Source organism: Bombina bombina, chromosome 7 (assembly GCF_027579735.1).
Source record: "Bombina bombina isolate aBomBom1 chromosome 7, aBomBom1.pri, whole genome shotgun sequence".
NCBI lineage: Eukaryota > Metazoa > Chordata > Amphibia > Anura > Bombinatoridae > Bombina > Bombina bombina.
The window spans coordinates 255,991,111-256,006,885 of record NC_069505.1 but is presented as its reverse complement, the minus strand read 5'-3'; the positions used below and the strand labels follow the sequence as shown (position 1 = coordinate 256,006,885).

General features: G+C 31.8%; 1 protein-coding gene across 1 annotated transcript in view; it reads right to left on the bottom strand.

The window, feature by feature from the left end:
* The window catches only part of C7H3orf84 (chromosome 7 C3orf84 homolog), a 111,014-nt gene extending 95,497 nt beyond the window's left edge, over window positions 1-15,517 (bottom strand). The window contains exons 1-4 of the mRNA XM_053689355.1: window positions 15,241-15,517; window positions 14,481-14,619; window positions 13,483-13,567; window positions 2,380-2,493 (exon numbers count right to left, since the gene is read on the bottom strand). Coding sequence (XP_053545330.1) covers window positions 2,380-2,493; window positions 13,483-13,567; window positions 14,481-14,619; window positions 15,241-15,517 — 615 coding nt within the window. The remainder of the gene's footprint in view (window positions 1-2,379; window positions 2,494-13,482; window positions 13,568-14,480; window positions 14,620-15,240) is intronic.
* Between the last annotated feature and the right edge of the window lie 258 nt (window positions 15,518-15,775).

The following is a 15,775-nucleotide window of genomic DNA, read 5'->3' as shown; positions in this document are numbered from 1 at the left end:
CTCACATACACAAACACACACACATGCACTCACATACACAAACACACACACACATGCACTCACATACACATGCACACACACATGCACTCACACACACAAACACACACACATGCACTCACATACACAAACACACACACATGTACTCACATACACAAACACACACATGCACTCACATACACAAACACACACATGCACTCACATACACAAACACACACATGCAATAACATACACAAACACACACACATGCACTCACATACACAAACACACACACATGCACTCACATACACAAACACATACTGGTATACCTCACTTTACAGCGATTCACTTTACAGCGCTTCGCTAATACAGAGCTTTGTGGAACTGAAGTTCAACCTCCAAGGATTTTGAAACAGTGCTGTAATCATCATGAGATTGCGAGAAAAGCGACTGGCACCATTTTGTTATGCACAGTTCACTCTGTTAACAGCATTACAGCGCAATCTGTGTCTCAGTGTTATAGTCTGGCAAATATTACTACAGTAATTGTCACTATTTTACAGGTACAATATTTATTGAATACTAATTGAATACTTGCTGTGCTAGTGTTAAACTAAATGTAGCACTATTGCACATCTAATATATGTTAGTGTAAACATGTTTTCAAGTTTTTAAACACACTGGCAAGTGAAAAGAAAACTAAAACTGCCTTGTTTCACTTTAAGGCAGTTTTCACTTTACAGCTGGGCTCTGGTCCCTAACTCGCTGTAAGAGCAGGGTATACCTGTATGCACTCACATACACAAACACACACACATCATGCACTTGTATACACAAACACACACATGCACTCACATACACACACATGCACTCACATACACACACATGCACTCACATACACAAACACACACATGCACTCACATACACTCATATACACAAACACATACACATGCACTCACAAACACAAACACACACACATGCACTCAAATACACAAACACACACATACACACACATGCACTCACATACACAAATACACACATGCACTCACACACACAAACACATACAGATACACTCACATATACAAACACACACATGCACTGACATACACAAACACACACATGAACTCCCATACACAAATACACACATGCAATTACATACACAAACACACACATGCACTCACATATACAAACACACACATGCACTCACATACACAAACACACATGCACTCACATACACAAACACACATGCACTCACATACACAAACACACACACATGCACTCACATACACAAACACACACATGCACTCACATACACAAACACACATGAACTCCCATACACAAATACACACATGCAATTACATACACAAACACACACATGCACTCACATATACAAACACACACATGCACTCACATACACAAACACACATGCACTCACATACACAAACACACATGCACTCACATACACAAATACACACATGCAACTACACACACAGTCATACTAGAAAGAAAGAAGGGGGTTCTGTAAGTGCATACACACCCTGTAATAAAACAGTGCGAGTGAAAACCTTTTTGTAACTCTGTAACCTCATAATTTGGGCAGATTATAATTAAAGGGACAGTCAACTGTATTCTTAAAAAGATAGATAATCCCTTTATTACCCATTTCCCAGTTTTGCACAACCAACATGGTTATATTAATATACTTTAACCTCTGTGATTACCTTGTATCTAAGCCTCTTCTGACAGCCCCCTTATCACATGGCTATTGACCTGCATTTTAGCCAATTATGTGCAGTATCATGCACAACTTCACGGTCATGAGCGCAATGTTATCTATATGGCCCACACAAACTAGCAGTCTAGTGATAAGAGGCTGTCTATAGTCGCTTAGAAACAGGCAGAAAGTTAGAGGTTTAAATGTTATAAAGTATATTAATATCACAGTGTTTGTTGCGCAAAGCTGGGGAATGGGTAGTAAAGGCATTATCTATATTTTTAAACAATAACAATTTTGGTGTAGACTGTCCCTTTAAAGCTCTCTTTCTCTGGTAAAGGACAGAACATATGTTGGCAGCCACCAATCAGCAGCTAGCTCCCAGTAGTGCATTGCTGCTTCTACCTAGGTATGCTTTACAATAAAATATACCAAAGAACAAAGTCAATTTGATAATAGAAGTCAAAAGTTTTTTTGTGTTTTTTTAAATCTCCTGCTCTGTTTAAAACCTGATAGTTTCATTTCCCTTTGAATAAATGATGCATTTTGAAAGTAAATCCTATCGCTTGTAGTTGAGAATATACAGTAAACAGGAGAGAGTTATGTGTAGAAAGTCGGGTTTTCATGAGCTTTACTTTATATCTGGCAGACACAATATTTTTCATTTGGATTTTACTTGTGAAACTCACTTTTATCCTCTTTTCAAATGCGTGCGGAGGTAGCGGCATGGCTTCTTTGCGGTATTCCTGACATATATCATTACGGATTCGGCTTCTAAAATGTCCATGAAAGCCAGTGGGGAACTGAAAGCAGACAAAAATAGATAAATATGTAATAAATACTTTATGGCTATCTACACTAGATTTGCTAGCATTCAGAATGAATATGAGCTAACCTTACGTAATGGGCCAGATTACAAGTGGTGTGCTAAGTACAATTTTTGCTTGGATATTACATATACACACATATATACAGTAAATGCTGTTGGCATTTAACATTGCACAAGCAGTTCTGGTTAACTGCTTGTGCATGTGCAATGCCGCCCCCTACAGATATATACAGCATACACTGTCAGAATTTAACATTGCACAAGCAGTTCTGGTGAACTGCTTGTGCAATGCCGCCCCCTGCAGATTCGCGGCCAAATGGGCGCTAGCAGGTGGTGTCAATCAACCCGATCATACACAATCGAGCGGATTGCTGATCGCAGCCTCAGAGGAGGCGTATGAGTTTAGAGGCAGTGGTCTTAAGACAGCTGCTTCTTAACTCCTGTTTCCGGCGAGCCTAAAGGCTCGCGCAGAAACAGGGCGATTAGGGGCCATTCGGTCGTTGTTAAATCGGCCCCCTAGAATACTAACATAATCTCACATGCAAGTGACATCGACAAATAAAAACATTGCTATTATCTACACTAAAATGGTGTAAAACACTTTCCTCACAATCCCCTGATGTACAAATGTGACCAAAGCTACTCTACAATGTAGCTTCTAGTTTGTAATTTATGTCTCCAGACATAGATATATTCTATTTGCAGCACACAGGTTACAAGATGTTATTGTGTCAGGTAAATTATACAATTTTAAACAACTTTCTGTTTTACTTTAATTATCAAATTTGTTTTATTCTCTTAGTATTCTTTGTTGAAGGAGCAGAAATGCACTACTGGGAGTTAGCTAAACAGATCAGGTAAGCCAATAGAAAGAGGCATATCTGTGCAGCCACCAATCAGCAGCTCGCTCCTGAGACTAGCTAGGTATGCTTTTCAACTAAGGATAGCAAAGAAAAAGCAAATTAGATAAAAGTAAAATGGAAAGTTGCTTAAAATAACATGCTCTATCTGAATCGTGAGAGAAGAATTTAGAGTTTCTTATCCCTTTAAGATTTTAAATAATGGATGAGCTGACACTACACTAGGCTTTGAGAAAATGTTGTTTTGTACATTATAGCTGTTAAGAACAATACAAAAATACATCCAAATAGTTTCCAGATTAAGGGGTAGATCTGCTATGCCCGCATGCCCATAGGTTCTGGTTCACTTGTTGTAAGACCGTTTACTTAACTTGTCCACTACTTTTTAGGCCCGGCAATTGTTAAATAGACCCCTATGAATTTTCCAACAACCCAATACAACTTCACTGCAATCAACCCGATCTGATACGATTGGAATGATTGACACTCCCTGCTAGCGGCCGATTGGCCGCAAATGTGCAGGGGGCAGCATTGTCTGGAGGACATGATACGCTACAGCAATTGTAAATAGACCCCTAGGAATTTTGCAATAACCCAATACAACTTCACCGATCATAGTTCAAGGTTCTCTATAGCAAGATGTTGTGAACGGCACATTTTTCTCTTTTCACAAAATAAAAACTTAAAGGGACATAAAACCCAATATTTCAACACAGTATTAATATTTACTTATTGTTTATAGTGCACAAATAGTAGATACATCACAGGGTTAATATTGAACATATTATTATTTCTATAGTTATACCTGCTATAAATATCAATTATATATACATTTGTTTTATGTTCACACAATTAGTTAGAATTTGGGAGCAGATTAAGTGTCACGAATATAGTGTATCTATATAGAACACATCGCACCATTATTTTTAGGCTATGGGTTATATCTTTAAAGATTAGAAATATGTACCACAGGTAATTCGATTATTTCTATTTATAAATATCATTTGGTATTTTAGTTATAGCACAGTAGGTCAAATATCTATTTAGATTTGTAATAGATCAAAACTGCACTTTTGTATATTTATTGTATTTACTATCTAATGTTTGCAATAAGTATCTGTCAATGTATCAAACAAATAATGGTTTTATATATATAAGGGTTATGTGTATATAAATTGAATTATATATTTTATTGTATTTTTTTAATCTTAAACCATGGATTCACTTGGTCTTGAAAATGCTCGTTAATGGTAATAACATCCACATTGTTTCAAAACACGCACAGATGAGGAGTGCTGTAAAACATATAAAGGGTTACAATTTTTCATCTCATAGATACACACTAGCGCAAGAATACTGTTTTTTTACAATTGTATAGGAAACAGTTAGTCTGTTCTTTGTTATATATGAGTAATCAATTATTATCTTGTAGTATAGGTTTGATGAGCCCAATATCGATATGAATTGTTTATATCCATTTTAGTGATAACGTTACATCTTTGGCGTAGGATGTCAGTTTTTAATTAAATAATTTTATATAAAATGGTTAGTTATCATATAGTCACATATGAATATTTATTTTTTAGCACCATAGGATCTATGAACCTAATAACGTAACGATCTGTGTACATTAGTCCCAATGATAATGATATACATATATGTATCGTGCACTGAGTATCGTCATTAGCATGATACTTGACTCACTCTGGGTGTCCAAAGAGCTAATTAATACAGCATAGGCTCGTAGCTCAGGTGACTAAATAGTTTAAAAGGAATTTAGTTTAGCGGCAAATTTCAACACCCCCCCCCCCGGTTCCAGTAGATGCTGATTGGCTAAGATACACACACCCTCTTAGGGAGGGCCGATGACATTATGATGTATGGTAGTTAATGGCAATATAAGCCAAGTAATGTTTGTTGCCAAATATGCCTGATGAAACGGCCGTTAGAGCCGAGAAACGCGTAGCATATTGCCATATGCTCACCTGAAGGATTATATTGTATTCAAGCTGCTTGTCAAAATAATAAAGACTTTGATTTTATTCCGTGGCTCTGATCCTTACTTGGTGAGATTATCACTACCATACATCTGTACTGAAGGAAAACTTAGACCGGAGGGGGCCAGCTGGTTAGCTCTGATAGCCAGCCTGCGTCTACAAGCACATAGGTGTGCTCTGTGAAATTGTGAGTACCCTGTGCAAAGGTTTATTGCTGCTATAGTCATTTTCCACCACAGATACACACATTTGGGCGCCTCTCTTGTGCTTGCATATTTACAAACCCAATATTTTTCTTTCATGATTCAGATAGAACAAATTATTTAAAACAACTTTACAATTTACTTCTGTTATCAATTTGTCTTCATTCTCTTGGCATCTTTTGTTGAAGAAGCTACACTGCACTGCTTGAAGCTAGATGAACATATTGCTTGAGCCAATGACAAGAGGCTTATAAGAGCATCTTCCAGTTGGCAGCTAGCTCCCAGTCATGCTGCTTCTGAGCCTACCTAGGCATGTTTTTCAACAAAGAATGCAAAGAGAATTAATCAAATTAGATAACAGAAGTAAATTAGCTGCATGTGCTATCGTAATTATAAAAGAAAATGTGGAGTTCAATGTCTCTTTAAAAGGGACATGCAACACAAAATATTTATTTTATGATTCAGAAAGAAATTTACAAATTACTGTTTAATTCTTAAGGTATCCTTTGTTGAATAAATAGCAATGCACGCGAGTGAGCCAATTACAGGAGGCATTTATGTGCAGCAATTAATCAGCAACCACTGAGCCAATTTAGATATGCTCTATTAGAATCATGAAAGAAAAAAAATTGGGCTTCACATCCCTTTAATTTGGGAACTAACTAATTGATGTAATTGTGGCATTAAATAAGTAAATAATATCTGAGCTTGTTGAGCATCTGATAAGCACTTATGGATGGTTCCCATTTATTGAAAATAATTCTAATATGTCTAGAGGTCCAAAACTGCAATGAGTGAGAAAAGTAGGCAGTAAGCCTGGTCCAACATCCAAAGAACTGATCTAAAGTACTTATTAAGTAGTTATTCATGAGTTCCTATGTGTCCAAGAGTGGATAGCAAAATGAACACCATGTACCTTAATGGATTATTTTGCAATTACCTATTTTGTTTCAGAATATGCACATCTCATGTTACCATGGCAAGATTTAGGTCTCCAGTTGCTATAGCGAAATGAAAATTAGTGTTTAGAAGATAACATGTAAAACCCAATGTTATATGGACATTCCTATGTTCAGTAGCATTAGGAAAACTTATTCTAATCTTCTTGAAAACACATTAAACGTAATAGGTTTATTTTCCAATATGTATGTTTGTAATGTTTGTATCTATATATGTTTATATGTATATATGTATGTTTGTTTGTATCTATATATGTTTATCTGTATATATGTTTGTAATGTTTGTATCAATATATGTTTATCTGTATATATGTATGTATGTTTGTAATGTTTGTATCAATATATGTTTATCTGTATATATGTATGTATGTTTGTAATGTTTGTATCTATATATGTTTATATGTATATATGTTTGTAATGTTTGTATCTATATATGTTTATATTTATATATGTATGTATGTTTGTAATGTTTGTATCTATATATGTTTATATGTATATATGTATGTATGTTTTTAATGTTTGTATCTATATATTTTTATATGTACATATGTATGTATGTTTGTAATGTTTGTATCTATATATGTTTATATGTATATATGTATGTATGTTTGTAATGTTTGTATCTATATATTTTTATATGTATATATGTATGTATGTTTGTAATGTTTGTATCTATATATGTTTATATGTATATATATATATATATATATATATATATATATATATATATATATGTATGTTTGTATCTATATATGTTTATCTGTATATATATTTGTAATGTTTGTGTATATATATATATATATAGTAATCTGCAACATAGGACTGCACTCACTGGATTTATGTAAAAAATCTCTTTAATTAGGTAACGTTTCGGAGCACGCAGGCTCCTTCCTCAGACCAATACAAAACATGCAACTAAACACTGTGTCTTATAAACATATTGTGCCCCACCCACCACCAAATTAACTGTGAATTGCGCCAAAACTGGGGTTGTCATAGTGATAACCCCTAACCCCCTCAGTGTTACCATACTACTAATCAAACAATTCCTAGGATAATTCATAAAAGCTTCAAAGTTGTATAGGTGGTACAATAAATGCATGAGCCACAAAAAGTGCCTATTACTACATGTAAAGCTAAACATCCATGTGTTCCAGTACATACATAAATGGATTACTTAGATAAGAGATATATGACTGCCAAAACATTTCATATTGGTGTAAATTAGACCTTCATATGTGATATATAGACATATAGATATATATGGCAGTACAGCAGTGCATTACACATAGTCACATCGGTTATACATGTATTAGTCATTACATCAGAGTAGCACTGTGTAACCCTCTTATTGTGTTTGAACTGTGAGTTCATATTAACGTTTATGATATGCCGTTCCCACTAGGTGATAATGTATCTGTAGCTGATCTCTATTCAATCAAAATTAGGGACTCGTACTGTAAACCCTTAAAGCAGCATTATCACTCTTACCTTATGTATTACTTTATAATATGTCTGTATATATTGTGTTTTAAGGTCAGATTAGGCTCCCAATCTTCTGTAGGACAGATCGTTGCATGAACAAAAACGTAGCTAAAAGAACGGGCCACTAGATTGTATTAGGCGCCCAGAGAAGCAGCTCCGGCGCCCGTACTGCTCATTAGCATAGCGCATGGCTAATTTACATAAGTTGATGACGTATGCGCGTGTATCTGCGCGTCGTCATGGTGACCCAGCAGGGCGTTTAGGCAATATGCGATCGTGACCGCTTGTGTTACATCGTGTTAGCTATAGTCAAAGCCTTAATATGGGACACACTTAAAGGAATATTCCTTTAGCAAGGGCATACAAAATAAAAAATAAAGATTTAAAATTTATATTTCACACTGAGTGGGCTGAGAGCATCGTAATGGATGTATATATATGTGTGTGTCACCACTGTATTACTGACATACATCTAAGTGTCTCATAAGGCTAACCACATTATGTATAAAGTTTGTACATATACTTTAAGTTAGGCACACTAAGTATGACAGAGAGACCTTATCCCCTGTAATGTTGATAACAAAAATAATCAAGTAGCAATCCATAGAAATGCAGAAGGCTGTGTAAATCTTTGTAGCCTATTCAACAATAAAACAGCCATAGGGTTAGACTACGTGTGGGGTCAGTTCAGATAGAACTGAAAGTTTTTTTACATTAACACATATGTGTATACAAATGTTTAATAATAGTACAGTCTAGGACCTTGTGCCTGGACCCTCATGAGTCCATTCAGTAAAACCTCAAAATATATCATTGGTTTACTGTTATAAATGGCAATCAAAGTGACATCACATTCTCCCGAATAGCTTAGTATAGGTTTAGCAATATAGTGTTATTAGATTGTTAATGTCTTTAGGTAAAAAAAGTCTGTATCAGTCCTACTGAAAACAGATCCTGTGTTAGGTTGCCAGGAACAAGACATATTATAAAGTAATACATAAGGTAAGAGTGATAATGCTGCTTTAAGGGTTTACAGTACGAGTCCCTAATTTTGATTGAATAGAGATCAGCTACAGATACATTATCACCTAGTGGGAACGGCATATCATAAACGTTAATATGAACTCACAGTTCAAACACAATAAGAGGGTTACACAGTGCTACTCTGATGTAATGACTAATACATGTATAACCGATGTGACTATGTGTAATGCACTGCTGTACTGCCATATATATCTATATGTCTATATATCACATATGAAGGTCTAATTTACACCAATATGAAATGTTTTGGCAGTCATATATCTCTTATCTAAGTAATCCATTTATGTATGTACTGGAACACATGGATGTTTAGCTTTACATGTAGTAATAGGCACTTTTTGTGGCTCATGCATTTATTGTACCACCTATACAACTTTGAAGCTTTTATGAATTATCCTAGGAATTGTTTGATTAGTAGTATGGTAACACTGAGGGGGTTAGGGGTTATCACTATGACAACCCCAGTTTTGGCGCAATTCACAGTTAATTTGGTGGTGGGTGGGGCACAATATGTTTATAAGACACAGTGTTTAGTTGCATGTTTTGTATTGGTCTGAGGAAGGAGCCTGCGTGCTCCGAAACGTTACCTAATTAAAGAGATTTTTTACATAAATCCAGTGAGTGCAGTCCTATGTTGCAGATTACTATGAATACTTACTGATCTGGCACCCTGGTTGGCGACTATTGGACATTGAGAGTGCAGATACACATGGAGGATATATATATATATATATATATTTATATGTATGTATGCATGTATGTATGTTTGTAATGTTTGTATCTATATATGTTTATATGTATATATGTTTTTAATGTTTGTATCTATATATGTTTATATGTATATATGTTTGTAATATTTGTATCTATATATGTTCATCTGTATCTATATATGTATATATGTTTGTATCTATATATGTTTATATGTATATATGTTTATATGTATATATGTATGTATGTTTGTATCTATATATGTTTATATGTATATATGTATGTATGTTTGTAATGTTTGTATCTATATATGTTTATATGTTTGTAATATTTGTATCTGTATATGTTCATCTGTATATATGTATGTATGTATGTATGTTTGTAATGTTTGTATCTATATATGTATATATGTTTGTATCTATATATGTTTATATGTATATATGTATATATGTTTGTAATGTTTGTATCTATATATGTTTATATGTATATATGTTTGTAATGTTTGTATCTATATATATATATGTTTATATGTATATATGTATGTATGATTGTAATGATTGTATCTATATATGTTTATATGTATATATGTTTGTAATGTTTGTATCTCTATATGTTTATATGTATATATGTTTGTATGTTTGTAATGTTTGTATCTATATATGTTTATATGTATATATGTTTGTATATGTTTATATGTATATATTTATGTATGTTTGCAATGTTTGTATCTATATATGTTTAAATGTATATATGTTTGTATCTATATATGGTTATATTTATATATGTCTGTATGTTTGTATCTATAAATGTTTATATGTATATATGTATGTATGATTGTAATGTTTGTAGCTATATATGTTTATATGTATATATATTTGTAATGTTTGTATCTATATATGTTTATATTTATATATGTATGTATGTTTGTAATGTTTGTATCTATATATGTTTATATGTATATATATTTGTAATGTTTGTATCTATATATGTTTATATGTATATATATTTGTAATGTTTGTATCTATATATGTTTATATGTATATATATTTGTAATGTTTGTATCTATATATGTTTATATGTATATATGTATGTATGTTTGTAATGTTTGTATCAATATATGTTTATCTGTATATCTGTATGTATGTTTGTAATGTTTGTATCTATATATGTTTATATGTATATATGTTTGTAATGTTTGTATCTATATATGTTTATATTTATATATGTATGTATGTATGTTTGTAATGTTTGTATCTATATATGTTTATATGTATATATGTTTGTAATGTTTGTATCTATATATGTTTATATGTATATATGTATGTATGTTTGTAATGTTTGTATCTATATATGTTTATCTGTATATATGTTTGTAATGTTTGTATCTATATATGTTTATCTGTATATATGTATGTATGTTTGTAATGTTTGTATCAATATATGTTTATCTGTATATATGTATGTATGTTTGTAATGTTTGTATCTATATATGTTTATATGTATATATGTTTGTAATGTTTGCATCTATATATGTTTATATGAATATATGTATGTATGTTTGTAATGTTTGTATCTATATATGTTTATCTGTATATATGTTTGTAATGTTTGTATCTATATATGTTTATCTGTATATATGTATGTATGTTTGTAATGTTTGTATCTATATATGTTTATATGTATATATGTTTGTAATGTTTGTATCTATATATGTTTATATGTATATATGTTTGTAATGTTTGTATCTATATATGTTTATATGTATATACGTTTGTAATGTTTGTATCTATATATGTTTATATTTATATATGTATATATGTTTGTAATGTTTGTATCTATATATGTTTATCTGTATATATGATTGTAATGTTTGTATATATATATGTTTATCTGTATATATGTTTGTAATGTTTGTATCTATATATGTTTATATGTATATATGTTTGTAATGTTTGTATCTATATATGTTTATCTGTATATATGTTTGTAATGTTTGTATCTATATATGTTTATCTGTATATATGTTTGTAATGTTTGTATCTATATATGTTTATATGTATATATGTTTGTAATGTTTGTATCTATATATGTTTATCTGTATATATGTTTGTAATGTTTGTATCTATATATGTTTATATTTATATATGTATAAATGTTTGTATCTATATATGTTTATCTGTATATATGTTTGTAATGTTTGTATCTATATATGTTTATCTGTATAAATGTTTGTAATGTTTGTATCTATATATGTTTATCTGTATATATGTTTGTAATGTTTGTATCTATATATGTTTATATGTATATATGTTTGTAATGTTTGTATCTATATATGTTTATATGTATATATGTTTGTAATGTTTGTATCTATATATGTTTATATTTATATATGTTTGTAATGTTTGTATCTATATATGTTTATATGTATATATGTTTGTAATGTTTGTATCTATATATGTTTATATGTATATATGTATGTATGTTTGTAATGTTTGTATCTATATATGTTTATATGTATATATGTTTGTAATGTTTGTATCTATATATGTTTATATTTATATATGTTTGTAATGTTTGTATCTATATATGTTTATATGTTTGTAATGTTTGTATTTATATATGTTTATATTTATATATGTATGTATGTTTGTAATGTTTGTATCTATATATGTTTATCTGTATATATGTATGTATGTTTGTAATGTTTGTATCTATATATGTTTATATGTATATATGTTTGTAATGTTTGTATCTATATATGTTTATATGTATATATGTTTGTAATGTTTGTATCTATATATGTTTATATGTATATATGTTTGTAATGTTTGTATCTATATATGTTTATATGTATATATGTTTGTAATGTTTGTATCTATATATGTTTGTAATGTTTGTATCTATATATGTTTATATGTATATATGTATGTATGTTTGTATCTATATATGTTTATATGTATATATGTATGTATGTTTGTATCTATATATGTTTGTAATGTTTGTATCTATATATGTTTATATGTATATATGTATGTATGTTTGTATCTATATATGTTTATATGTATATATGTATGTATGTTTGTAATGTTTGTATCTATATATGTTTATATGTATATATGTTTGTAATGTTTGTATCTATATATGTTTATATGTATATATGTTTGTAATGTTTGTATCTATATATGTTTATATGTATATATGTATGTATGTTTGGATGTTTTACATTAGCCCTATGTTCTTTTGCAGGCCTGGACTGGTAACATAAGACATTGAATTAAATCAGTAATTGGATAACATGACTGTTGTACTTCAGTAGCTTCAAAAATTATGACAAAGTTTGTATAACGCTGCCCAGTGGATAAAATACTTTGTAAGCATCGGAATGGTGTATACCAGGATACATATAAGGATACATATAACAATGCACAGGTGAGATTAATGCAATCTAGCAATTTGTAACAAACACTTGACACGGCGGTCTTATCACATACTTCACCCGCACACTCGCATTCACCTTAGCCCTTCTTTACCTTTCCGTGAAGGCGGAAGTCTTCCACTTCTCTCGGCTGGGCTCACCTCTGTGTAGACGAAAGGGTAGTCACGCTGTGAAGCACGACCATCACTCTCTCTCCAACTCCGGTTCCACTGCAAGCGTGTGCGGGACTTACCGATCGGATGTGACGTCAGAACCTCCTTCACATTCTCACCGGTCTGTATCCAATCCGTGCCTTGAAATAGGCCAATGCTCCTCTGTATGCCGATATACGCTGGGACTTAATGAAGAGAGTTCCTCTACTCTCAAAGAAAGTATCAAGAAAAAATGTAGCAAAGTCCCAGTTGTGGATAAATAAAAACAGAACTTTATTAGTATCGGATTAAAACATGGAAAAATGTTTGTAAAAACCTAGAAAGGTCTAACGCGTTTCGGCTAGCTCTTGCCGTAATCATAGACCATGTCTAATGTATGTTTTACAAAGGCTTAAATAGGTGTCGAATTACATGTGAACCCAAATCAGCTGAATACTTAACCCTATCTAGCAATATGGAAAGCTGCTCTCCATGGTAGACTGTTCACCATATCTGAGATACAATCTCTCTTTATCTTAATCAATTAATTAACTCCATATAAGTGTCTAGTAATATGTTACATATAAATATATACAATTATCCTTAACTCTCATATTATTAACAACGTTTACATTCTATGAGAATATATAATCAACTAATAAACTTTAGTATGTTATATATGTAAATGATCTGTTGAATATTGTATTGTAGCAAAATTTAACTTATAGATATTCTTATTACAGAAAATACACTTAAATGAATATTGGAGGTTATAAACAAAACAGAACATGGGTAGTAATCTACAACATCGGGGACCATATAGCATATGCAGATATGTGGACATACAGACTGGATACTTATAGTGAACTTTCTTATTCAAACAAAATTTTGTATATACCAGTAATTATTATAGGTCTAGATGAATATACACATATCATGAAACTTTTTGTTTTGTAATTTAAATAACTATTCCCAAAAATTTACTAGATCGAATTCTGAATTAAAACCGTTAGGAATCTGGGTTTTTAGTCTAAAGATCCAATAGACTTCCTGTCTACCTAATGTTTGTGACCTATCTCCTCCTCTAGGTGGAGTTTTAATTGCTTCTATTATATTCCAACTAAATGAATGAACTGACTGGTTATGGACCTCAATAAAATGACGACTTAGCTCAGAACAGGGAATTTTGTTTCTTATATCTCCCAGATGTTCTCTGATACGTGTCCTTATATCCCGTGTAGTGAGTCCTACGTACTGACCCTTGCATAAATTACATTCTACCAAGTATATCACAAAATTTGAGCTACAATTATGACAACCATGTATCTGAAAGGTTTCTCCTGTTGTATATGATTTGAATGTGCTAGTAACATTATGGTAGTCGCAGGCTTTACAGCGAGTGCTGCCACATCTATAGCTGCCATTACATCGTAGCCATGAGCTTTCATTGGTTTGTATCTGTGTATTCTTTAGCACGCTAGGTGAGAGTGAATTAGCAAGTGTATCATTTTTCTTATAGACAAATTTACATCCGTCACCAATTACTTCTTTCAATATTTCATCCCCATACAAGATAGGGAGATATTTCTTTACAATATTGCATATATCATTGTATTGATTCGAATACTTGGTGACGAATGTAGGTCTATTATCTGTTTTGTCCTTCCTTTTAGGGGATAGTAAATCCTCTCTGTTGTATCTATCAACTTCTTTTTTAATTTTTATAACCTCAGTTTTAGAGTAACCTCTGGCTATTAGCCTATGTGCTAATTCTTCACTTTCTTTAATGTAATCATTATTAAGTGAACAATTACGTTTAACTCTCATCATCTGTCCTTTAATAATGCCTTTAAAGACATGTTTTGGATGTCCACTGGTAGCATAAAGCAGTGCATTACCTGCTATGGGTTTACGGTAAAGTGCTGTGTTTACAGAGTTGGATTTAGAATTCCCATATAGTGTAATGTCTAAGAAATTTATCTCTATTTTATTCCATTCTTTGGTGAAGTTTAATCCCATTTTATTATTATTTAGATGTTGAACAAATTTATCAGCTGATGTTTCATCTGTCTTCCAAACTATTATAAGGTCGTCAATAAACCTATTATATTGAATTATATGTTCACGGTAGGGATTTGTATCACCATAAATGTAGGTTTCTTCAAACCAACCCATCACGAGATTTGCGTATGAGGGCGCAAATTTCGCCCCCATCGCCGTCCCTTGTTTTTGTATATAGTGATCATTTCCAAACACAAAACTATTATGTTCTAACAGAAACCTAATAATTTTAAGTACATAGTTTTTAAAGTCTGCATTTAAATTACCATCTTTGTCTAAATAAAACTCTATTGCTAATAAGCCTACAGAGTGTGGTATTGAGGAATATAACGATGTGGCATCTACTGTGAGCCAACTATAGTTATCCTTCCA